The sequence below is a fragment of the Scardinius erythrophthalmus genome, assembly GCF_964197995.2.
Source record: "Scardinius erythrophthalmus genome assembly, chromosome: 18".
NCBI classification, from domain to species: domain Eukaryota; kingdom Metazoa; phylum Chordata; class Actinopteri; order Cypriniformes; family Leuciscidae; genus Scardinius; species Scardinius erythrophthalmus.
The window spans coordinates 34,325,117-34,352,850 of NC_138238.1; the positions used below are offsets into that span (position 1 = coordinate 34,325,117).

At 36.5% G+C, this 27,734-nt stretch overlaps 1 protein-coding gene across 1 annotated transcript in view; it reads left to right on the forward strand.

Moving 5' to 3' along the window:
• The window catches only part of itga3b (integrin, alpha 3b), a 55,018-nt gene that overhangs the window by 14,274 nt on the left and 13,010 nt on the right, over positions 1-27,734 (forward strand). The window contains exons 2-18 of the mRNA XM_081392550.1: positions 10,584-10,720; positions 12,821-12,897; positions 14,407-14,653; positions 14,794-14,898; positions 16,208-16,412; positions 19,538-19,734; positions 20,345-20,433; positions 20,646-20,782; positions 22,726-22,806; positions 22,915-22,982; positions 23,064-23,200; positions 24,329-24,475; positions 24,560-24,657; positions 25,517-25,673; positions 25,933-26,010; positions 26,188-26,267; positions 26,432-26,509. Of these exons, the coding sequence (XP_081248676.1) occupies positions 10,584-10,720; positions 12,821-12,897; positions 14,407-14,653; positions 14,794-14,898; positions 16,208-16,412; positions 19,538-19,734; positions 20,345-20,433; positions 20,646-20,782; positions 22,726-22,806; positions 22,915-22,982; positions 23,064-23,200; positions 24,329-24,475; positions 24,560-24,657; positions 25,517-25,673; positions 25,933-26,010; positions 26,188-26,267; positions 26,432-26,509 (2,118 nt within the window). The remainder of the gene's footprint in view (positions 1-10,583; positions 10,721-12,820; positions 12,898-14,406; positions 14,654-14,793; positions 14,899-16,207; positions 16,413-19,537; positions 19,735-20,344; positions 20,434-20,645; positions 20,783-22,725; positions 22,807-22,914; positions 22,983-23,063; positions 23,201-24,328; positions 24,476-24,559; positions 24,658-25,516; positions 25,674-25,932; positions 26,011-26,187; positions 26,268-26,431; positions 26,510-27,734) is intronic.

The window sequence follows — 27,734 nt, forward strand, 5'->3', positions numbered from 1 at the left end:
TTTAGTGCATAGATGCAAAGATCAGTACCATGTTCAGCCTTAAATCCAAACTGATTGTCTGTAGAATTAATAAACTCATTTAACCTATCCAACAAGATTTTTTCCAAGACTTTAGACAAAATACTAGCTAAAGCTACAGGTCTATAATTATCTAAGTTACCCACCATTCCAGCTTTGTTTTTAATAACTGGTACTAATAAAACAGACAACATTGAATCTGGTAACACATTGTGAATCAAAAATCCAGTAAGACAAACAGCTAATAGAGGGGCTATCCTCTTACTTCCATATTTAAGATGTTCAGCAGAAATATTATCTAAGCCACTAGCTTTATTTTGAGGTAATTTGCTTATAGCTTGATCTACCTCATGTGACATAATCACTATTGGATCATTAACTTGGTGATCGCCCCCATTATAATCATTTTGGATACAATTAAAAAGACTACAATAATGTTGTCTCCATAATTCCGCAATATTCTCTGCCCCAGAAACTCCATTCAAAGTACAAGGAAGAGACACTCTGCAACTATTGAGAGTTCTGACTTCTTTCCAAAAGTCAGTGATATTATAATTTAGGAGCTTCATAGCCATAGAATCAGCCCTTAAAATTTGCTCATTTTTGCAAATAAAACGAATAGCATACTTATATCTTGCATTTGTAGACTTCTTATACTGAAGCTCTGGCCCATGCCTGGGTCTACCTGCCGTCACCCATAATTTATATGCTTTCTGGGCTTCGGCTTGATATTTAGCTACATATTTACTCCATCCAGGCCTAGCCTTATTAATTATACCCTTCGATTTAAAAAATGGCTTGCTACAACCATGTAAGACATTAACTATATCATTATACATTGAGCAGATTTCCTTCTGATGATTTACATCTTTACAGTTAACATCACTACACATTATTGCATCCCTTGGTAAATGAATATTACTCAAGCATGTGTCTGTACTTACATAATAGGCTAAAAGGTCCTCCTTAGTAAGTGCTGACCAATCCATTTTTACTGCATTGATATTACTTTCATTATTAGACATCGCTATAAAGTGATCAACATTTATCACAACAGACACAGGTATATGATCAGTTGTTACGGTGTCATATAAAATACTCATATCCCTCAGCGAGTCATGTGCATCTGCTGTACTAATGCAATGGTCCAACCATGATGTAGTGTTCCAAGCCTCACTAACAAAGGTATAGCTATCCACAGGTAAACACACTTCACTTGATAAAATGAGGTTGTTATCTTGACAAAATTGAACAATATGACTAGAAAATAATGATTTTCTGTCCGAAATGTCCGCATTCATGTCACCAATGACGTACACACTGGAAATAATAGAACTTTCAATAAAAGAACCAATAAAAGCTAATCTATTTAAATATTCATCTTCATTCTGATGGCATTCGTAAGGTGTATACACATTTAGAATGATAAATTTCTTATCTTGATAAGTAATCTGTATTGCAATACACCAATTAACATCCAATCTAACCACCTTTACCAATGAGTCTAGGGTTTTTTTTCCACAGTATGGCTACACCACCAGATATCCTACCTTTAATTAAACCCATACCAAGATCTGTTGTGGATTCACCAGCACCATTGAAATTATCATTAAGAGAATTCAATTTATCCAAATCCTGCACTGCTAAAAAAGTCTCTTGCAAGCATAAAATGTCACAGTTCTCCAAAAGGCTGTCCACAACCATACGGCGAGCTTTATCCCCATCACTCTGGCCCACACGCAGACCACGACAGTTGTATGACACAACCCGAATGTCCATGCTGGTACCAGGCGTTGTTTATTCTACCCGAAGGCACACACTTTCCCCATCGACTGGTGCAGAATTAGACCCAGTGGCACCCACTCTACGCGGCTCATAATAACGTCTAACAAAAGCCCCTTCAGGCCAGAGCTGCGGGTCATACATTTCACTAACTTCATTACATTCAGCAGATACTTTAAATGAACTGTATCTGCTTTGCATAGTTTCAATCTTCTGACAAGCAACATCACGACCAAGTTTTTCTTTCAAATACTCAGACAAAGTCAAGGCATCTAAGTCAGGTGTAAACTTGGAGGCAAAAACACTCACCAGTTTGGTCTTCACCATTCTGATTTTGCCCACATCTCCAGTACCAACAACAGACATGACATTACCTGACTTCTTCTTGTGCCTGAGAATAACAGGAGGCAATCTTGTTTTCATGACAGCAGAATTCTCAGCACCTTGCCGACGACCCTTTTTCACCACACGACTCCACTTCGGAGAATCCGAGGAAGATGTTAATCCTGTTGTCTGTTGTAATCCCATCGTCACAGCACTTTCCACTCTCTGAGCATTCAAGGATAAGGACCTCTCCACAGCAGCTCCCTCGCCATTGCCCGTCTCCAAAGTTTCCGCCGATGCGGCCCTGAGTTCCGTACCCTCAATCTGTGTAGCTCCGACCGCAGCTGCCGCCACCTCCGAATCCGTTGATTGCTCTAGAGCGCACACTCTTCGATTAATATCCACCGAAATAGCTCGTAGATCTTCACCCACATTAACATGTAGTTGCATCGCGTGTTTCATAGAGCAAAGCTCAGCACTCAGCTGCTCCATTCTTCCAAGCAAACTTGAAACGTCAATACTCTCAAAAGACACTGGCGGCAACTCATCCAAATAGTGAGAAACAAATCTGGGGATATCTTCGCCGCATTCGTTCATCACTTTAAGACAGCTTTTTATGTTATTAACATCTTTCTGTGGCCCTTTATGAGCAACATTCCGTTGAGTTGTAGGACATAGTTCAAACAGTACCTTCTTTGAGGCCTCAATCCAATCAGAATCAAATGTTTTTGCGGCCAACAGGACAATTTCATCCTGGCTTAGGGTTTTAATTTTAACAGCAAGAAAATTAAGAAGTTCATCTTCAACAATAACTTTGCCGTCAACAGTGTTATATATCTCAGGTTTAAAACGAGAACGTTTAAACACAGACGCAAACGAAGCCAACCCTCGTGTCGTATAGTGTGTATTTTACAAACTCCAAATGCATTGTTTTACTCGTGCTTATGTGTATTTAAATATCTGAAATCTAAAATAAACATTATGAGGTTGAAAACACTGCTTAGTTGTGATATATGACAGCGCTGAACGCGTCCGACTCTGGCTCAGCGCCAGCCAACACACTAAAAGCACAGTTTGAATCTGGCAGTTATAAGACGTCACTGAACATTCTAAATGTGGCACCGTACTCTCAGGGGCACAGAAATAAAAATCCCATATATGAGACCTTACGTACCGCTCTAAAGGTTAATCATGCGGCGCCCGAGTGCATTTGACCGGCATAAAATCGGCATATGTCAGACTTACCGGCCGGTCGCCGGTCATGGCCGATCACGTGAAAATCGGCCAATTCCGGTCACCCGCCGATCAATCGGTGCATCTCTAATACGTACCCTTAGTCAGCTTGCTGACGACTCTGGAATTTTGGTCAAATACAGGCTATTTTTTCGCTGAGTATAAAACATACAATATGCTTAGCCTCGCCTCCACTCACTCACAGTAGCTCAGAGATCCGCTCGTTGATGATCACACGTTGACGTGATTGGTTAGTTTGTGACGTCAGAAACACCACTGATTTCAAACCGCGTTTTTGAGATTGTCTTTGGTTCACTGCAGTTTTAAAGAGAAAATACTCAGCAATGGTGTTGACTTATGAATTTGCACATGGTTTGTCTTAAAGTATATTAAAAACACAATATAAACATATAAAACAACATTAAAAAATGTATTTTCTCCACAGGGGGACTTTAATAAATGTTGATCTATTACGAACCAAACCAGTTATCCATGCACAGTGACAGACAAGAGAAAGAGTAATATGGAAAATATAAAAAATATGGAAACATATGACATTTTTCACCAATTATACTTTCTCTTCCTTGGGGAAACCTCCACACTTGCTTTGTGGTACTATTTACCGTTTTTATTGAATGTATTTCTGAACAGTTATATGGCAGTAATGTTGATTGATGCTCCATAGTCGTGGCTCTCCTGCTCAGAGTTGTAATTATGCCATTTACAAAAGGCTAAATAGATTAAGGACTTTGTTCCCGGCTTGTATTGTCAAATTCAATATGCCATCTGAGTGGTTGTATTACCCTGTTTACGGTATTTGTACAGAAATGAAAATCTGGTCAGCGGGGAACTTCACTGAATAATCCAATCACCAATAATTAAATTCATTGAACAATCTATTTATAGAGAGAATCAACTTCGGAGTGGAAAAGGAGCCCTGGCGTGACTGTGTTTTTAGCTATTTTAGGCTTGTCTGACTCTTGTGCCAGTAGTTTTGTCATGGAGCTGTTACTGCCCTTCAGGCTAATTCATAAAATAACCGCAAATTCAAAGTGTAGGTTGATATAAATAGGCTTAGTACTATTACTTAGAACAAATACTTCTATGATGATACTTTTTCTCAATTTGTGAAAAATCAAATATACAAAAAACAATGCAAGTAAGTAAAAATAAAAAGTTTTTTGAAAACTAATTTGGGATAACTTGAAAATAATGGAAACTGTAAAATGTTTTCTATTTTGACATGTTCTGACAAGTGTGTGAATCACCTGATCTAATCTGATCATATTTCCATACGGGCATGAAGTTCACTGATTCATCTCGATAAGATGTCTACGTTCCATTCTAGACCGGTTTAGTTGAACATACACTGCTTACAGTGATCTTGAGCTATGCAGGTTGTTTGGGTTTTGCCTTATCACAACGCTGCTTGTGTGTGGACTGAGTGAATGAGATGCCTGCTTTGCATAACAATTCAATTCATTTCCATCCTGCCCCCCATCCACCACTCTTGAAAAACAGGTAGTTTTGCTCCAAACTCATGCCATTAGCTAAGCCGTAAGTTGTTATGTGTTGGTGCAGTATCTGCTCTGAGAAGTTCAGTAAGGATCAGTAAGCCTGTCACTTTGTCACAGGGCTTATTCATCACAATCCCAACCTAGTGTTGTCACGATAGTGGAATTTCTAACTCCCAATACAGTACCTTGAAAAATAGATTTGAAAATGAGTTGTGAAACCATTTTAAATGTTTCAGTAACAAACTGAAGTTTAAAATCATTGGTTACCCGTAAGCCAATCACATAACGTTTGGTTCTGACGTGTGTTATGAGCCGGCTCAGCCACATCAAACTTCCACTGTAAACACATGTTGAGCGAAATACCGGAGTGAACATGGCTGTGCGCGACTTTTGCAGATTATGTGAAGTAAATCTACGCATCCACGGTACAATCAGCGTCTACGTCACGGCAATTGTCGGTGAATTTTGACATCAATACCATAGGGAAAAGCTGCCATAGTCATCATTTTTAATATTATCTCATAATTTGGCAGCCAGTATATTAGGCTGCTGTCACTTACTGTTTGATATAGCCAACATAATTTTCTTTATGTGCGCGCTTTTTGGTTGTGAGCACAAAATCTACGGGAATGAGTAAAATTATGCGCAATATGCATAATCCCACGCCGAAAAAAGTAAAGGGATACAGGTTTGTGTGTCAGAGAGATGAGAGAGCGAGAACGCGCAGCTGGTATTGTGTATCCTGCGGAAGAGTTTCAGATATTTCAGTATCGATATGTATCGAAAAATCCATATTTTTGACGGCACTACATTGCACTTAGTTTATTATTTCAGATGTCTTTTTATAAGACTACAATTGAAAAATGTATATAATGTATATTTTATAAAATTCAACCCGCCAAACTGGTTAGTAGGAGTGACTGAGTTACACGCCACTGCTTAAATACACCAGCATTTTGCGGGTTGGTGGGTGTTAATGTTATAATGTGATATGTTTGAAATAGATCTGCTACACTGCTGCTGTTGGTTATTGCTGCTTTTGCTGCTGCAAAGCAAGTACGGGACTTTCTACTGTCAATACGCTGCTGTGAGCATTTAAGACATGCTGCTGCTGTACAATATAGCATACATGAATTCCCCGTAGCAGATCTATAGGTGGAGCTGGGGAAGATGAAGGGTTTCTGAAAGCGCGCTGCAATTGCTACAGCAAATGACCAGTATTTTAAGGTTGAGCAGCAAGCTCATTTGCTACTGATACAGCAGGAACCAATCAGCTGTGCCCTATAGAGAACTATGTGATTGCAAGAAGATTGAGTTACGAACCTATCCTAAGCCATTTAGAGTTTCATGACAGGACTTTTATTGTTGATAATCCTTCAACCTACTAATACTTTGAACTAGTAACTACTAAACATAAACCACCTTACATCATGCCAAAAAGTGAACAGTGCCTGTTCTTAATGTCAGTCTCACAGTTCACTTAACACCCCTGCTCTCAGATTAGTTTAGCATGGCATGCCCTAATTCCTCTCAGCATTACAGGGACAAACTGAGGTCATGCTTTATGTTGTTGTTGTTTTTTTTCACAGACTGCTGTGGTTGTTGGCAAAAGTTAAAGTTAAAGTTAAAGATGTATTTTTTGTCGATACAATGCAAGTCAATGAGGTCCTGTATTGTTTGGATTTCAGCATTCCTCAAATGATATGCTATGAGTAAATGAACAGGTGAACCAACCCTTTAATGCTACTATGGAGGTCACCAGGGTCATTCTTTCCTATTTTATGGGGAAATATTATTAAAGCCAATATGTATTAAAGAAGATATTTAGTCAATATCCAATTGTGAATAAAATGTTGCATCCGTTCGTTGGCAACATAAACATTACCGTGCAATAGTAGGCCTATACATTCACCATGCTATAGTCAGCTTGCTGACAATTCCAGAATTTCAGTGAAATAAATGCTGTTTTCGCTGTGTAAAAAACATACAATATGATTCATATGGTTATTTATATATGCAAATTTACATGACTGGAACAGCAAGAGAAAGCAATGTAGATGTGGGAAAAACTTATAAAATGTATCATTCACTACAGCAATTGTTCTATCTTCTGCCATGTTTAATGTTTATGGCCATCTCAACTTGGAAACTTGGGTATCAAAATTATCCCTGAGTGTCCCAGTTATAAATGCATCTTTAGAGGGGATTCATGTCCAGTTTCCTACTAGTAAACTTGAATTTATGGCAATTCCAAAGGCAGCATTTGATGTGCTGTAACATTCAGTGACTGAGAACAGATAAAATACAAAGCAACATATGAAATGGATTTATACTTTGTTGACTCTCAGAAGCTCTTTTTTGTTAATGCATCAGGCATTTGGGTTGTGTTTGATGAACCAGATATGAAGGGAGTGTGCAGGAAACCTGTGAGAAAACAGACATTACTAACACAGTTTTGTTTGGTGTCACTATTGACACACTTAACACAGCTTTCAATTTAGTTGAACAGTATGCTCGAAACGCTTTACTTTGATGTTATACACCAATCGGTCTGCACAGTACTGCTTCAAGTCGAACACCATGTGACTTATATAACCCTATGGCTCCTTGATTTGTTTTTGTTTTTTCAGGCAGAAATGTTTCAGGAATTTTAATCCCAGCTGTTCAACTGTTCTTTATCTGACAATTTTTTTTTACAATTTACAGTGTTACTGCATACCGATAGCTTTATGTGAAAAATGCAACACAAGTTCATTGCAAATGTGACTGTGGTGGCATTCCTACATTTCACGACACTTTCAAAGCGTAATGTCCAGTGAGCTAAAATCACATTCAAAAGTACTGAAACAGATGAACGTTAATCTGGCCATGTTTTATTAAGTTGCTTGTACGTATTGCGGCAGTTCAGAAATGTAATGTCCAGTTAGAAGTGCTAAAAGACTAATGCTCCTTCACGTTTGAAAATAATGTAGCCTACCACCCACACAAATCCTACCATTATCCTAACTGATAGTACGAAAGTAAACGTGATATAAGAATGCATTTGCTGAAGCAACAATTCCATTTAAGCTTGCTTCTACAAGAGCTTGAGCTTTTACTGTGTCTTGTGTTTTACAAGTGCAATGGTGTGTATCGTGTGAGCACTGAGGAAGTTTACTACATCAGAAAAGCAATGCATATGGAGCTGGTTATATGATGCAAAGATCAAAATGTATTAGATTACAAATCGTGCACTATGGTAAAAGTGTTATTGTGCAAGGAACCGTGCAAAAATAGTCTTTATTAATCGATAACCTGGCCCTGTAATCATAATTTGTGTGAAAAAGTTGTTGGTGTTTCTCTGCCACTAGTGTTAATTTACGCTGGAATCTGAAGTGAATTGTATGTGTAGGTGTGTTTTTGGAGTTTTGGAGCTTTTGTTTCAGTTATTTTCTGTAAGTGTTCCTCCCTCTCCTCTGCGGTTTGCTCAGTGTAAACACTAATGTAAGCAGCAGGGTATCGGTGCTAGTATGAGACAGGTATTTCAATTTTGGGGAGGAGAGTCATTCCTGCAAAAACCACTGGCAAATATTAGTCATGACTGATTATAGGTTTGGTTCAGAACTCTCACCTGTGAAAAATTCCTATAATGCCATTTTACTGTGGGGGTCTTGTCTGAACATGAGCAAACTGCACTCTGCACCATTTATGGTGCCAATAGTCTCACTCAGACGTCCACTAGAAAGTCACCCTACACTCTTGCTTTTCTGAAATAAGGAAGGATCTCAGATAGTAGATACTGCACCTCAGTTTGTCTAAGAAAAGCGGACTCACACCAGTTTATCCTTTATTATCAGTGAGGCATGGGCTCGAGTTTTACAACTCAACAAGTCCAAACTGTACTAGCTAAGATCACTGCAGTGACACCTGGTGATAGTGAGTGTCCTCAGGGCTCAGAAACAGTTCCCCTGTCTCTCATGACATCATTCACACGCTCTCAGAGCAGAAGCTGAATTCTTCGCTCCAAGGGCAAATATGTTGCGGTTTTAGGTGAAAGTTAACATTGAAACAAGGAAGGAAACTGTTTAAAAACACAAATTTGTACTTAATAAAAAGCTTTATACCTAATAAATGAAATACGTTTAAAATCATGTTCAGCAATATACAGACTCATTCATATCATTAGCCTACTAGTAAGTGGGACGCCTCATGGAGGCAGACATGTTGAGATCACATGAGCTGTGTGAATATCCCACGTTAGAACAGATAATCACTTGAGTTCAGCTTGACAAAATAGCACGTATAGTTTGAATGTCATGATAAAATGTACAGAAATTGAAAGCTGAGACTTTAGCCGCATCCCAATTCGCATACCATCCGTCCTAAATAGTATTAGGATTAGCGTGTTCCAAATCGTAGTATGTTGAAATGAGTAATTGGGACGCAGCATTTGCTTCTTAAAGAAACACAAAACTTATTGTGATTATTGGTGGAAGGCACACTACAAATAATGTTTAGTTTGTAAGCTTTGTTCATGCATCAACATCAACAAGCACAGACTAAAAACTGATCTTGGGATTTACAGAAGGAAACAATATCAAATTATTGTCAACAATAGGTTGTCAACTCAGCCTTACTATTTTTAAATCTTACAGTTTTGCAACAACAACACAAATTTTAAAGAACATGCTAAACTAATTTCCACTTGGTGTTGTTGGTAGTTGCCAGGGTGTTACTATGATATTGCTAGTTTTTAATACTGAATTTTGAAAGATATTTTCACTGTTTACTTTTACTGTTCCACTTTCTAGTGCCCTTCTGTGAAGGCCAAAGCAATGCATGACTCTAAAGCCCTGAGTCATGTGAAAGAGCCTTTAGCAAACACTATTCAGCTTGCTAACATATTTGTCATTTGCTTTTTTTTATTTTTTATACCTATAGGTCCAAAACCGGTGCAGTTTTGTTCTAGTATGTATTTGATCAAATGCCATGGTGGCAGGTGTTTGGTTACAGGACGTCTCTGCCGCTTTATTGAATCGCTTTATCCTCAAACTCATTCTCATAAAGCTTGCAAGAAATGAAAATAAAAGGTCTTCACTGCGCCTTTCATTTCAAGTCCGGGCTTGTTTGCCTTCTCTAATCCTCCTTTTCTCCGTTGCTTTTCTAGACCATACACTTTAGAATTTACCCCCTATGGTCATGTATTTAGGTATATTAGTTTGTGCTGGGTTTGATCTAAATCAGGAACTAGACAAAATTCTGGTTAGATTTGTTCTGAAACGAAAGTAGTGTTAGATATTTTCTTATTGTGATGTATTTCTGAGTGTAAAGGATTAATGAAAAAGATCAAATGTAGGGCGGGGACTTGAATCGATGCATCGGTTGTTGATTGGATGTTGAGATGTGGGCGTGGCACTCAAAAGTGGAGCTTGCAGAGGCGGGGTTTAACCGCACTAAATGATTGGAGAAGTCCTGTATACATCATGAGAGAGAAGTCTGTCGTTTACACTAGAAGGTCCAGTTATGACATTTTGATTAAACATTGCGAGGTAAAAAAAATAGCACAGATAAATTATTTATAAGGTCTTTAATATGCAGTTAGAAAACAGATAGGATGAATTTTCATTTAATGTTGACTTTAAGCCAGTATTACGAAAAAAGACATTACATGCTTCACAGTGGTATCAATCAATCTAAGTCTTTCATTCAGCATTTGCTGTTTTTCTGTAGGCTCTTAGTCGGGGCGCCCCAAGAGAAAGCCCAGCCCAATCTCAGCAAATACAACATTAATGAAACTGGAGCCGTGTATTATTGTCCCGTCACTACTGAACAGGATGACTGCCGGAGGATGGACCTCATCAGTGCACGTAGGTATTCATATTACTTGCATGTAAAAGAACAAATAATTTGATTTGTGAAAATATATAATATACACTACCGGTTTAAAGTTTGGAGTCAGTAAGATTTTTAAATGTTTTTGAAGTCTCTTCTGCTCACCAAGGCAGCATTTATTTGAGCAAAAACACAGTAAAAACAATAATATTGTGAAATATGATTACAATTTAAAGAAGTTTTTTCTATTTGAATATATTTTAAAATGTAACTTATTCCTGTGATCAAAGCTGAATTTTCAGCATCATTACTCCAGTATTCAGTGTCAGATGATTCTTCACAAATCATTCTAATATGATGATTTGATGTTCAAGAAACATTTCTTATTATCAATGTTGAAAACAGTTGTGATGCTTAATATGTTTGTAGAAACCATGATTTTTTTTTTCAGGATTCTTTGAGTAATAGAAATGACAGCATTTATTTGGAATATAAATCTTTTGTAATATTATAAATGTCACTGTTATTTGATCAATTTAATGTGTCCTTGCTGAATAAAATTATTAATTTGTTTAAAAAAAAAATCTTACTGACCCCAAATGTTTGAATGATAGTGTAGATGGTTTATTTATGGTGGCATTTTAGCTTTAGCCAAATATCATTCACAGTGTTACTGTTGCTCAAATGACTATGGACATTTAAGGCATTCTGTTCACAGATTAGATAATGTGTCTCACATCTGCATATCACTCTAAAAATAATCATCTGGAGGGCTCAGACAGCCCTGACAGTTTCCCAAAATTCCCTGCTCCCGTTTTAGACATAAGTGAATGTTAAAACAAGCTTCAACACAGCAACAATAAAATTTACCAGTCTGAGTGGTGTCTCGTTCCATATTATTCAAAATACCTTTTTTACTCTAGCCTGCCTTTCTCTCTCCTCTATCAGGTCAGGATGATTGGCTCATGTTGCAGGCAGGTATTTAGTTAAGAAATAACTTGATACGTTCAGCACATAAAGCATAGGAAGTAACTTGGTCTGCAACTTTAAAGTTAAAGTAGACTTTAAAGTAGAGCTAGCATTTTAGTATAATTGAAAAAATTGAATTAGTTCTTGTTTGCTTTTTAGCTTTAGTACTTTCTGTGTGGGATAAAGTATGCAAAAAAAAAAAAAAAAACATATCTTACCAAACACACCGCAATGCCCTAGCAACCACACTAGATAATTTTGCTTCAGAAAATGTATTAAAACACGCAGTCCCTGATATCTTTTGAATTCATGGGTAATATTATGGCTATTTACAAGACTAGCACGTATCTTTTTCAATCACAAATATGTCACAGCTTTTAAATTCCTAAGTGCCTCTGTGTTCTTGCCCTCCAGCTAAATGAGGCTAACAGTGAGGCATTCCTCTTGAGAAAAAGTGCATTCAATTGTACTGAATGTTCACTTGTAGAGTACTTCGAATCTTAAAAATATATATTTAAAATCTGTACTTGCAGATAATATAATACAATACAATACAATAAACAAAACCAATTTAAGTGCACTTCAAGAGATACTCGTTAGTTTAAAAAAATGCACTTTGTAATAATGTCAAAAGAAATGTTTCACTTTAAAATACATTTTAAATCATAATGTTTTAATAATCTTTTGATATTTTAAAGTACACTTATTTTGATGCTAAAGCACATGTAAAGTACCTGTTTATAATTTTGAATTTTGAGTAACCTTTAACCATTTTTCAAATAGATGTAAATATGAAAATAATTCCTAATTAAGCAGATCAAAAGCACTCTTAAGTGTAACTAATATCATTTAATTTAAATTTAATATATAATACATTTTAATATAATTGTAAATAACATGCAATTAAGTCTCAGAAAAACGTTCATTCAGTATATTCTTTTAAAGTACATTATTTCTCTAATAAAACTCTTTTTAGAAATGACATTACTTTTCACATGTTGCTACATGCGAATGTTATTATTATTTCTGTTTGAGAATATCTCTCAAGCCAGAAACTGAGCACTCTTCAACGAACTCATTCAGATTTTGATGTAATGAAATACTCTTTACAGGCAGACTGAGGGAATAAAATATCTGCTCTCTGATGGAGTTTGTTTCTCCTCTAGCGCAGTCAACGGAGATGGTGGAGGGCATGTGGCTGGGAGTGACCGTGGCCAGTCAGAGGAACGGAGGACGTGTGCTGGTGAGATGAGATCCATCTTTGGTTCCCTTTTATTTTAGTATGAACATTTTCAAGATCATCGCTTGAAATTCTCAAACAGAATTGTAAGTGTCGGACCCCTTCTCCGGACTCAATGAGTAGGTCAGATGTACTTTAGTTCAAACCCTGCTTTTACACACCGGCCTGTCATTATCAAGTAAGCTTGAAGACCTTGATTAGCTGGTTCACATATCTTTGGTTACAGTTGGAAATATTCTTGAGGCTGGCGCATCACCTTAGTGGAAAAAGAAATGAATACTTTTATTCAGTGAGGATGCATTTAAGGGATAGTTCACCCCAAAATGAAAATTCTTTCATCATTTACTCACCTTCAGGGTGTTCAAAAAGCTGTATGACGTTCTATCTTCTGCTTAAAGGTGCTCTAAGCGATGTTGGGTGACCTTGGATCGAAGTATTGTCAAACAAAACAGAGGCTAGCTCGACCCTCCTCCTCATCCCGTCCCCTCCCCCTCCCTTCCGTGTTTCCTGAAACAGGCTTTTCCGATGTAAATTCGGGACTTCGCGAATTCCTTCTACTTTTCCCTCTTCTTTGCTATTTGTTGATCGGAACGTTGTCTCTTTGGTCGTGTGTCAGCCATATCAAAATTCAAGAGAATATAATTCTAACGTTAGTCGTTGTCGTTGTCGTTGTCTAGGACATCTCTCCTCTAGCTAACATCCCTCTTCATGCTTCTCTCTCCTCCACTCCCTAAACCCCCCTTCATGTGCACGCACACTAACCCCCCCACCCCCACCCCCAAATCATTCTTGTCGGTTATTGGCTGGAACACTGTTTGTTATGTTTCGTGATCCAGATTGGCCCAGTTTGATTTTCTTGCCGTTTGTGAAACCTGGGCTGTCTACAGTGTTTTACAGTGTGTTCAGGGGACAGGCAGCTAGCAGATAGTGAGGAGATGTTTGCTGTATGTGACGAAAAATGTTTTGACCTAAAAAACATGTGACATCGCTTAGAGCACCTTTAAGTCAATGGGGCGCATTAACTGTTTGGTTACCAACATTCTTCAAAATGTCTTCTTTTGTGTCAACTTGAGGGTGAGTAAATGATGACAGAATTTTCATTTTTGGGTGAACCATCCCTTTAAACTTATCAAAAGTGATAGTAAAGACATTCATACGGTTAACAAAGTTTTGTATTTCAAATAAATACTCTACTTTTGAACTCTCTATTTTTTCAAAGAATCTTGAAACGATTTCTGAAGGATCATGTGACACTGAAGACTGAAGTAATGATGCTGAAAAATCACCTTTGCATCGCGTGAATAAATTACATTTTAAAATATATTCAAATAAAAAACTGTTCTTTTTAACTGAAATAGTATTTCACAATATTACTGTTTTTCCTGGATTTTTGCTCAAATAAATGCAGCCTTGGTGAGCAGAAGAGACCTTTAAAAAATATTTTGAGGTTGTGGTCAAAATACTAATACTAATCAGAATTCCTCATGTTCATCTCTTCTTTCATGTTGGCAGGCATGTGGCCATCGCTATGTGAAAAAACTGCTGGGCGTTGAAGAACAGCAGCGTATGGTGGGCAAATGTTACGTGCGGGGAAACGACTTGACCTACGACCCTAATGATTACTGGCAGTCTGACACTTACGAGCTGTGCGACTTCAACTATGACCAGAACTTGGAGGGCATGTGTAACATGGGCATCTCAGGGGGCATGACGGAGAATGATGTGTACTTTGGGACCCCTGGCAGCTTTGTGTGGCAAGGTGAGTAAAAGAAGTAGTTTGGGAAAATCCACAAATGGTTCATGTGGAAAATGCACTGGCTTCTTTAGTGTGTGTCAGCTCAACATTATCACATAAAAAGAGGGTCATATTGAAAATAAAAGGAATTCTTCTGTTTATAGGCACTGTCCATATGAAAAGCAGAGACAACAACACAGATTTTGACGAAGATGCCAATGAAAGAAGCTTCAGTATGCTAGGCAAGGACAGGCTCAACATCTACATAGGTATGTACTGTGAATTTTTACTGTGAATCACATCTTGACAATGTTGGGAAATAACTAGTAGCTGTTGTAACAGTAACAGGAGCTGTTGGTGAATGTAAAAGGTCTTAAGTGAATGTAAATGATCAAAGTGCACAACAAATAAAGTGATTGTCTCCTAAAAGAAAGAATCGATTCTGAACTGTCGAAACGAGTCGTCAGTAATTCCAGTCTCACTTCCTGTTACAAACCTACGTCACAATGTAACAAATTTGCATAATGCCAGCCTATGGTCTTCATTGCAAACAACATCTACTCTGACCCGTACACAAATAATGTAGTCTGAGACGGAAAGAGTTTGGTTTGTGTTGTCGACATGTCGAGAAGTTCATGTTTTCAGTGCTGCGAATCCACATTGCATGCATTTCCAAATTGATACGGTAAAACCGACGCCATCGTTACTGTTCGTATCACTGTGTATTAAGTGCTGAGGAAGCCTCCGGCGCTGAAATTCATGTATGGGAATGGTCGTTTTGTTCCCGACATGCCGTTAGTGAGTGGTAGACCAATCACAACAGACTTGGTCGTCTGACCAATCAGAGTCTCAAGGAAAGTAGGGGTTTAGAGAGACTGAATCTTCGAACAAACAATTTTCACACTCTTTGAGAAATGAGGTGATGCTGCAATGTTTATTATGAGAAAATTAAAGTGTTTTTTTATCTTGGATGTATGTAAACGTATTGTAAGAGACCCCCAAAACAAAATTAGGAACCTTTAAAATAGCATAAAATACCTTTAAGGTGGAGATGCCGCTGGCAAAACCAGCAATGCAGGTTTTAGAGGTGGCGCCCCGACAAATTTTGCAAGAATCACGACTTGCTTTATGGCACGACGCCACATACATCAACAACATATGAAGCAGACTCTATGGAAGACACTAACACGCATTTCAGACGTGAATCATGGCAGAGTCGACGAAGAAAGCGCGGTCGGAAGAGAGCAGAGACGGCTCTGAGTGAGTGGTATTTACGACAGTAACATTAAATACAAGTACTCTACAGCGACTCTAGGGGTCGCTGTTTGAGAAAAACGGAAACTGCACAGTGTGCCTTTAAATAAATGCTGTTTAATGTCGTCTCTCATAATTTTGTTTCAGATAAATACAGCACTGTTTTCATTGAATAAAATAAAATAAAATAAAATAATAATTGTAGCATAACTTTTTCCTCCTTTTGAAAAGAGTCTCTTGACTGTAAATTAACTTTATAGTAGCTTGACAGGCTACAGTTGGTCACACACTTCGCAGTTTGAGAACACTCATCTCTTTCCTCAGGTTACTCTGTGCTGGAGGACACGAAGTTACTGCATCGCTCTGAGTACACTGTGGTGACGGGGGCTCCCAGAGACAATTTCAAGGGTTCAGTGATCCTGGCAGAAAAACAAGATTTGGTTCTTAACCCACTGATGACGATCCCAGGAGAACAAATAGGGTCGTACTTTGGCAGTTGCTTGGCGGTAACAGACCTCAACAATGACGGGTAGGTCACTGTGGAACTCAATCACTGTATTGTTACTGTAAAAGTCTTTTTTATTATAATATCATAGTATTTGATGTTTATTTGATTTTATATCACATCAAATCAAGTATACATATTCAAAAGAACACATCTTAGTTGTTTTTTTGTCCGTACATAGAAATTCAATGGGATCCAATTCATCACTGCATTGTAAGACTTGATGAGTTAGTTCAACTCAAACCGTTTGAGGAAACCGATTGCCTTAAATCATTTAAGTTTATTAACTCAAACAATTTAAGCATAAAAAATTATTTGATTTGTGTCCAAGTAACTCAATACCTTATTGTTAAGATAACTTGGATAAATAAAGTTAATAGTACTAATTCCATTCAGTTAATATAACTTAAATCTATGAAGTACACTGTAAACCCGAATAAGTTAGCAGAACTCAAAACATTTAAGGCAATCAATTGCCTCAAATTTTTTAAGTTCTGAAATTCAAAGTTTAAGTAAGCAGAACTAGCTGATTTTTATTTTGTACTTATACATTTTAATTGTTCTTAACTTGAAATGTTTGAGTACATTTATTCATACAATTAACTTAAAGTAACAACATGTAACTTTTCAACCTTCATAATATATTTCCAAGACCCTTGTGATAGTACATCGACTTACAATAGGTTGAATGAGACGTCTGCCAGAGCCTGACTGGGTCTGTATCGCTTTTACTGGCACTATGTAACTTCGGGGTGCGGGTAGTAACCAGCGCTCAAAAAGAACTACAAAATTCGACTGCTTTACGGCATACGTCACTTTGCCCACCACTTCCTCAAATGTGGCCAACCAGCGCGTTTGTTTTCGTACGTCTGTTTTCGTCATGGCTGAAGCAGCAGCGAAACGTAAGAAGTCCAAGGTTTTGTCGGAGTAGAGTCGGAAGAGGAAAAGGGAGAGTGATAAACTGAAAGGCAGGACGAGGATCAATATTGGTCGAGCGTTTGCTCGCTGGCGTGAGCTTATGGAGGAGGAGAGTTACCAGACCGATGCTGACTTGGCCGTCATGCTGTTGAACTAGTAAGTAACTGTAAATTGCTTGCATACTATCTTTAGTTTTTCTAATCTGTTGTCTGCCTGGCTACGTTACGGAAACTATCTGGTCCTCCATTTATTTATCTTCATGAATCAGCTAGTAGATGAGCGAATTATCAATCTGGTAGCTAGTAAACACTAACATGGTAGTTTTAGATGGTTAGGATGCTATCGCTATCATTCTCGTTCAGATTTGAGCATTGCAATCGACATGCAAATCGCAAATGTTTGAGTTAAAATGTTTAGTCTACTAAACATGTATAAATTATGAAAGGGGGAAGATTAATAATATTATCATTGCCCATATGAAAAAAACCTGTATGCTTCATATACAGTAACCGTAAATCATTTTACGACAGCGGTAATGGACAATTCCGCTTCCAACCTGTAGGGCGACCGCAGAGGAAAAGTTCCATGATGTTGCTTTAAAACTTTCATGTAATCTCAATGTGAACACTTTTATTAGTATAAACTTAGTTAGCTTTAAAAAGCTAATCTGCTATCATACTAATTTGCTACAATATTAGCAATAGTATGTTATACAGAAGCTCTTGCTGTATGAGCGCAACAATATAAAGGGATTATTTGCTCTCAAATCAAGCTGCATGCACCACTTGTCACCATGATGGTAACTATCCTAAAGCCAACATTAACAGAAATTCTTCTAAATTAGCATAACAAAACATTAATCACTACTAAATCTCACACTTAACATTAATCTTACACACAAAAAAACCCCATTATATTACACTTAATTTTGGCTTTTACTCTCCCTTTCGAGTGCCATCGGCAAAGCATGCTGGGAAATAGACATCCCAGCTGTTTCAGTTCAACTTAAGTTTGTCTAAATTAAAATACAGTGCTATGCATACGTTTAGACACCCATGCTAAAGTTGACTAAAAAGAGGAATAAAAAATCATCTTTTGGAAATTGAACTTAATGCCTTAATTAAAAAAATTAGGAAAAATCCAACCTTTAAGGACACCAGTTTTCTTTGTGAATGAATAATGTATCGTAAATAAATAAATGTTCTTCCTTAAAATACAGGGTGCATAAGTTTGGACACCCCTATGTTAAATTCCCATAGAGGCAGGCAGATTTTTATTTTTAAAGGCCAGTTACTTCATGGATCCAGGATACTATGCATCCTGATAAAGTTCCCTTGGCCTTTGGAATTAAAATAGCCCCACATCATCACATAGCCTTCACCATACCTAGAGATGGGCATGGAGTACTTTCCATAAGATCATCTCTCAATGCAAATCAAACCAGCTATTAGGCTAACTGAAATAAAACCATGCCAATCTCTAGGTAACTGGCCTTTAAAAATATAAATCTGCCTGCCTCTATGGGAATTTAACATAGGGGTGTCCAGACTTATGCACCCTGTATTTTAAGGAAGAACATTTATTTATTTACGATACATTATTCATTCACAAAGAAAACTGGTGTCCTTAAAGGTTGGATTTTTCCTAATTCTTTTAATTAAGGCATTAAGTTCAATTTCCAAAAGATGATTTGTTATTCCTCTTTATAGTCAACTTTAGCATGGGTGTCTAAACGTATGCATAGCACTGTAAATAATTTCATAAAACTCAAAACAATGAAACAGTTCAGTTTACTTAAAATATATCAGTTCTGTGAAAAAGAAAGTGCTAAATACTCCTAAAAGTTAATTTGACTGAACTAATTTGTTTAATTTAAGTTTGTCCTACTCAAACCAATTAATTATTTTGAGCATCAGGGTTTACAGTGGAAAAGCGCTAATCACACAGTTTTGCACTATTGGTGAAATTTGCCAAAGTCACTGTTTGCATATCAAGTAATCTGTTATCATCACAGTGAATTGAAAGGAAGTACAGTAAATCAAAGCATGTCTGACGTTCCCCATGCACCCTTGCAAAGATCCCATTGAGCTTTAGTACTTGAGCATGTCAACAGACACACGGCTGAATGCATTTATTTGGCAGCTTTCTCATTCTTTACTAAAGCTTCTGTGAAAATAAACATGAGTCATTCAGACATAACATGTCATTTGTGTGGTTTCATGCTGTTGTAGCTGGAACGACCTGATCGTTGGAGCGCCGTTCTACTTTGACCGCTACAAGGAGGAGGGAGGAGCTGTTTACATATTCATGAACGAGAATGGTTCCTTCCAGGAAAAATCCAGCTTGGTTCTGAAGGGGGAAACAAAAGGTTCAGGTTTTGGATTTGCTGTTGCCGCAGTGGGGGACGTCAATCAGGACGGATTTCAAGGTAGCACACCTATTATGAATATGCAATTGTTTGAAAACGCCATTTTAAAAATGTATGCTGTCATAAAATATGATCATATTATGTATAAGCATAATATATGTCTTTCATATATTTCAAAATAATTTAATACTTGTATTCAGCAAGGACGCATCAAATTGATCAAGTGACATTTATAATTTACATTTACATTTATATTTTGAAGCAGCAACAACTGTTTTCAACATTGATAATAATAAGAAATGTTTCAGAAAATTAGCTTATTAGAATGATTTCTGAAGGATCATGTGACTGAAGACTGGAGTAATGATGTTGAAAATTCAGCTTTGCATCACAAATTATATTTTAAAATATATTCAAATAGATAACAGATATTTTAAATCATAATAATATTTTACTATTTTACTGTATTTTTGTTCAAATAGACGCAGTCTTGGTGAACAAATGAAATTTTTTTCAAAAACATTTTAAATCTTACAAACACAAACTTTTGAATGGTAGTGTATATGCAAAGTGTGTAATTTCATGTGATTCATTTCATAATGCTGCCATCTGGAGGCCATGGAGAGTTAATCATGTGTTGTGGGGTTTGTGTCTTGTTTTGTTCATTCAGATTTCGCTGTTGGTGCTCCGTTCCAAGACTCTGGGAAAGTCTTTATATGGATGGGAAGTAAAAATGGAATAAGCAAGGAATACAGCCAGGTAAAGCAAAACATCATAGGATTTTTATGGAACAGCTTTACTTTAGATTTTGGAGTGACTTTTCTACAGCTACCTACTGTTTCATGATATCATTGATAACTACGTGACCATAGACCATAGATCAGCAGATGATCATATCTGACATATCTGGACCTTGTATTAGAGAGCGTGAGAATAAGAACGGTTGATTTACTGTATGCTCTTTCTCTTAGGTGATAGATGGGAAATCAGTAGGTCCCAGTGGCTTTCAGACGTTTGGCTACTCTCTCAATGGAGGAATGGATATGGATGGAAATGATTATCCTGACATTTTGGTGGGCTCCATGGACGACCGCATCGCTCTCTTGAGGTTCAGTCTTTCAACAGTGTTTTGTATATATAGATGTTAAAGGGTTAGTTCACCCAAAAATGAAAATTATGTCATTAATGACTCACCCTCATGTCGTTCCAAGCCCGTAAGACCTCCGTTCATCTTCGAAACACAGTTTAAGATATTTTAGATTTAGTCCGAGAGCTTTCTGTTCCTCCATTAAAAGTCAATGGACGGCATACTGTCCATGTCCAGAAAGGCAATACAGACATCATCAAAGTAGTCCATGTGACATCAGTGGCTCAATCTTAAGTTTATCAAGCGGCGAGAATACTTTTTGTGCGCAAAAAGTAAACAAAAATAACGACTTTATTCCACTATTCATTTCCTTCTCTCTGGGCCTCGAGTGAGTTCACGTAGTGTTTTTGCGTAGCGCGTCTGTATTGTACGTCACACGCATCACACATGACCAGCGTCGGCCAATAGTGAGCCTACGTGTGACGTACAACACAGACGCGCTGCGCAAAAACACTACGTGAAATAGCTCGAGGCCCAGAGAGAAGGAAATGTCCTCCATGAGAGATACGAGACCGGTGCGTTGCGACTAGCCTCGTCCTATAATAGAATATTTTCAAATATTCTTTTTCCAAATGTATATACATACAAATACTTTCAATCAAAAGATTGGGCACACTTAAATGTATGTTTCTCATGACCTTAAAATAACTTTTTGGTTCTTGAAATTTGTTCTGTAGACAAATATAAATTATCAAAGCTTATCAAAGGATTGATTGATTGATTGATTTAGTATATTATATTTTGTCATTTATAATAATTTTTATTTATTGTATTTAGTAAATGTATGTGTATATTATATTTTATCTCATTTATATTTATTTAAATCTATAAATAAATAAATAAATGTATTGTTATTATTAAAAACCACAATATTTATTTATTTACTTACATAAAGTAACTGTCAAACGTTTGGAATCATTTCAATCTTCTGCTCACCAAAATACCTGTTTTATATGTGAATATATTTTTAAATGTTATCTATTCCTGTGATGCAAAGCAGAATTTTCAGCATCATTACTCCAGTCTTCAGTGTCACATGATCCTTCAGAAATCATTCTAATATGATGATTTGATGCTCAAGAAACCATTCTTTTTATTATTAACGATACCATTTTTGTGGAAACAATGATACCATTCAATCATTTGTGGTAAGTTAAAGGAGAAGAAAAATAAATGAATACATTTTATTCATCGATGATGCATTCAGTTGACATAAGTGACAGTGAAGACATTTATAATTAAATAAATGCTTTAATAAATACATTTAATACATTTTAATAATAGCTCTTTATTGAACTTTCAATTCATCAAAGAATCCTGAGAAAGAAACACCAATTCCACAAAAATGTTAAACTGCAAAACTGTTTTGAACATTGATAATAATAAAAAATAAATATTTCTTGTGAACCTAATCATCATATTAAAATGATTTCTGAAGGATCATGTGACACTGAAGACTGGAGTGATGATGCTGAAAATACAGCTTTTCATTACAGAAATAAATTACATTTTAAAACATATTACAATAGAAAACAGTTATTTTAAATTGTAATAATATTTCATAATATTTCTATTTTTACTGTATTTTTGATGCAGCTTTGGTGAGCATTAGAGTCTGCTTTTTTAAAAACAAACACATTTTAATTGTTTCCAAACTTTTGACAGGTACTGTATATACATACATACATACGTATTATACGTACGTACGTACTTACATACATGCATACATACAATAATAACAGACAGCAAGCGGTCAACAAGCATCCAGATGAACACCAGAGACCAAATGGATGTGGTCCCTGCGTGCTTGGAGCGCCCCCTGCTGGTCACAAGCGTTCTACTAAAAATCAATCCGTTCTGTAAGATAACCTCAAAATATGTGATGCTTGATGGGTGTTTTCCAGGTCGCGTCCGGTCATCCACCTCTCCAAAAACTTTACAGTGGAGCCGAAGATTGTGATTCCAAGCCAGTGTGTCAATTCCTGGTAAGATGCACAATGCACATGCATTTGATTTTTCAGTATTTCAGTCAAATCATTATGTTATACTTGTCCTGTAGTAGCATTTCAAATAATTATATGTTATTTTTATAGCATAAAGGTGAAGATGTGTTTCAGTTACACTCTCAGCAATGGAAACAGAGCCTTCAAGAAGGACATCAGTAAGTGAAACCCTGATTCAGGAGTGTTTCATCTGTGTTTTATTGGATTTCCCACACACTGTTTGTTTCGTCCTGCTACAGCGGTGAAGTACATTGTAGACGCGGACCAGAATCGCCGTGGTGCCCGAGTCCGTTTCCTTGACAACAAGCAAAGCACATTTACAGGCTTTCTCTCTTTCTCTGCTCCCGCATGTCAAGAGCTGGAACTTGGTGTTAATGTGAGAGACCACCTGCTCAGACCACCATGCACATACACTACACACACACACACACGCATGCTTGAATATGTGGTTTAAGGGCATTCTCCATAGGCGTAATGATTTTTATACTGCACAAACTATATTCTATCCCCCTACCCATCACAGAAAACTTGTGGTATTTTTGAATTTTAATAAAAAACGTTTAATATGTTTTTTAAGTCATTTGGTGTATGTGGACACGGGAGGTGTCCTCTTAAACCATGTTTACATTGTAATACCCATGTGATTATACACATTGGTGTGCTTATAAACCATATATACAAGAACGCACACACACACATATTCACACTGATGCAAATCCTGCATTTAGATAGCCATAGTAGGGTATTATTTGTCTGATGGCAGTAATTATAACAATTAATATTAATGATAAATGTATATATTTATTTTTTAATGATATATTACATTTTATATAATTATGCATTTATTTCTAAATAAATAAATACATTAATTGATGTATTATTACTATTAATAATTATTATGTATGTTTGTTTATATTAATTATATAGTATGTTATACAATGTATATTCTTTTATAAAGAAGTAAATTAATGAATGAATAAATGTATTATTATTATTATATTTAACTGCAATAGTGCATGCAATATATTTAGTATAATTTATAAATAAATGAATAGCCTAAATACATTAATATGATTATTATTAATTATTTATTTATATTAATTCTATATTATGTTATAAAATAAATTAATGTTATTAAATTTAATTAACATTAAATTCCAACATAATTAACAATAATGCATGTATTTATTTAAATTAATTTTATAATATATTTTAGTATAATTTATATTTATAAATAAATTAAAATCATTATTATTATTATAACAATAATTATCTATCTGTCTAGGAAAAGAAGCCAACATATATATAAAACGTATACAGTATTATAATTGTATTTAATGCATACAGAAAATTTGCTGTCAAATTGATTAGTCGCTATTGATTTACATTTATATTTATATACAAACTTTCAAATCGATCTGAGTAGTATGGTATGGTAGTATGCAATTCTGAACCAGTGATCTGTGTTTAGTGAATGAAAAGAGTTTTTTTCTCCCCTCTCCAGACTCCAGTGCTGGACAAACTTCATCCCATAGTGTTCACAATGAACGTGTCCCTGCTTGAGCAGAAAGCAGCAGCACAACAAACATTACAGAACCTGGACGCTTTCCCTGTGCTGAGCGGCCAGCAGAAGCAGACTGACAAAACTGAGGTACAAACCAGTCTGCTTTTCCATCAGCCGAACACAAACCTCTGCTCCAAGGTCTTGAGTGTGCTTTGCTGTGTTTTTCCTCAGATCAACTTTCACAAGGAGTGTGGTGACGACAACACTTGTAGCAGTAACCTGCAGCTGAAGGCCATATTTGCTGATGAGAATTACATTCCCTTCCCAAGGTGAGGATTCTTGATGGAAACTGCTTGATGTGAATATACACACACTGACATGAGCATTTATTCAAAGATGGAGGTTCCACAGCTACAATCAGTTGTCTTTTGAGTGAAAGCAGTAATTCAATTATTATTATTATTATTATTATTATATACTATTATTATTTCAATTATCTTCTAATTTTGGCAGGCTTATCCATAAATCTAATGATTACTGTAAGTTCCAATTGTGTGCCATGTGAAACAATGTTCAGAGTGGAAAAGTACTGCTTATAGTGTAGTGTTTACTACATAGTGCCCACTATTTATTAAAAACATATTTTTAATAAATGAAGTCTGAAATCTGATTATTTTAAAATTATATTATATTATATTATATTATATTATATTATATTATATTATATTATATTATATTATATTATATTATATTATATTATATTATATTACATTATATATTGCCAACTTACCAACACAGTATTTTATTTTATTATATTATATTTTATTTTATTTTATTTTATTTAGGGTAAACTGTACAATTAGTTAGTAATTATTGCAAAATAAACTATTGGCAACTTACCTATATCATTATATTATTTGTGGTGTAATGTACAGTAAGCCAGCCACTATTGGAAAATAAACTTACCAATGTTTTTTTTATTTTATTTTTTATTACGTTATTATTTGAGAGGACAGGAGAGATATGACAGACATGAGAGCAGCACATGGACTAAAAATAAATGAATTAATTAAGTCTAAAATCAAAGTATCTACATTTTATTTTAATTTACAAATTAGCTAGTCCTCCTCAAAAACTATTGTTTGAATACACATGGAAAATATGCTGGATGTGCTGGTTTGTTCACAGTCAAACTATGGAGTTCAACAGTAACATTAAGAAGCTGGTGATGATGGTGGACGTCACTAACATGCCCGATGAAGGCAGGCAGGCCGAGGACGCCCATCAGGCCACGCTCAACATCACCATCCCCCCCACACTCATATACTCAGGAGTGCGCGCTCAGGTGAGTCCACATGGGGACGCTGTTTCACAAAGATGATCTCTTTCACGTCTCAAACGTTTGTGCTTTCTTGAGCTATGAAAGAACAACATCTGAGCAATACAATTTTCTGTACTATTTTCACTTTGATTTGGGATTTGCTTCGTAAAATATGTTTATTGGTTGCTACATTTGAATTTAATTTCCTGCTTGAGACTTTTTCTAGTTAATCATATTAATTGATTCATTTCAATGCTGTTCTCTTGGTTTGTCTTCATTACAGCCTGGTTTTGATATTAAGTGCAGCGCAAACGACACCATCATATGCGAATTGGGAAACCCATTTAAAAGCAAACAGAAGGTAGCAGTCTTACTTTAAACTGTCCAATGTGTGACCTTTCTGAAGATTTGCATGTACATTAAAAAAGCCTCCCTGATTACTCATTTTCCACGGGCCATTTTAATGAACTCAGCTAATCAATTGTACAGCTGAAATGTTTTGCTAATTTATTCTCTCTCTTGATTTCCGTCTACACAGACCTCATTGAAAATCATCTTTGAGACCTCTGGTATAACACTTTACACAGAACAGATTGAATCTCAACTTCAGCTCTCCACGTACGTATGCAGTAACTGAGATGGTTTCTGGTTTATACAGTATACAGTTCCCCTCAATTCCCCTCAACAAATTGTGCATAAAAGACTTTTGATTCCGCAAGTCGTTTCTGCAGGTGGTTTTCTGTTACGGTGACTGACTGAACGGTGTTTGTGTTTGTCTTCAGTATAAGTGACCAGAAGGACCTGAATCCTGTTCCTGTCACCCTCAGCGTGAAGAACACAGTCCTCACTACCTTTTCCTTGTACGTACCTTGATATATTGTTCAAAATAAGAAAAAAATATTTTGATGATTCATCTGTGCATGTTAACCAAAGGCCATACTGCAGTTCTTTACACACATAATTCAGTAATATATGGGAGTGACAACCGCACTCTACAACCAAATTAAAATGCAGGTAGTGACAATCAAATTTACAATAGTTCTACACAGTGTGTAAGGAAGTGAACTGAACAACTAGTTGTTAAGGACGTATTTAAACATGCACAGGGAAAGATATACAAAGTGTTTACTTACTTGTTTTACCAAATCTTGCAAGAAAAAAACAGCGAACAAGAACAAGCCCATAATAAACTGAAATAAATCAAAATGCTTTACATTGAAAATAAGACCTAAACATGCCCACTTTAAAGGTACAATATGTAAGAATTTTGTATCAAAATATCCAAAAACCACTTGCACAGTGTTATATATTTCTTTCAATTGTGTACTTCCATTATCCTGAATGTTTCCAAGAATTTGAAAAATTCAGAGAAATTCACAATTTTAAAAAGTGCCCGTCCCTTTTCACTTGTCGCCTGTCAATGACGTAATATCCGCAGGTCGATCCGCGTTTTCCCTGGTTTCCGCTCGTACTGCCTTAGTAACCATGGCGACAGACGTCGACAGCTGTGTTACGTCTAGTGGCACGCTCACACTGTTGTTGTTTCGTTCAAACATTATGGACCATGGCAAGCAGACTTTGGGACAAAAGGAGAAATAAAACGAGGATCAATGTTGGCGTGGCGTTTTCGAGATGCCGAGAGCTCCGCGTGTTAGAATATGATCAGTGTGTTATTCTAATGTTGATCTAGCTTACTGTTACTCTCATATAGCCAACAAACTAACACATAGAATAACATTATAACTTTCAACTCACTCAAATGCTGTTTAGTATGATAGTGTAACGTTAGACCAAATGAAACAGCACTGCGTTACCTCACTGTCACGGTCACCAGCTGATCTCCACCTCCTCACTACATTTCCCATCATCTTCCCTGGCCCTCACCTGCATGCACTTCCCAATCACAGAGATCACCTGTCACCTGTCACCAATCTTCACTGATCATCATCCAGACCAGCACTATATAACTCTTCCTACTGCAGTTCACCATTGTCTGGTCCCGTTGTTCCCTCAAAGAGTGCGATACCTGCCAGAACGATTTGTCTTCAGTCATCGGCTTCCTTCATCCGTTTTCAGTCATCTGCC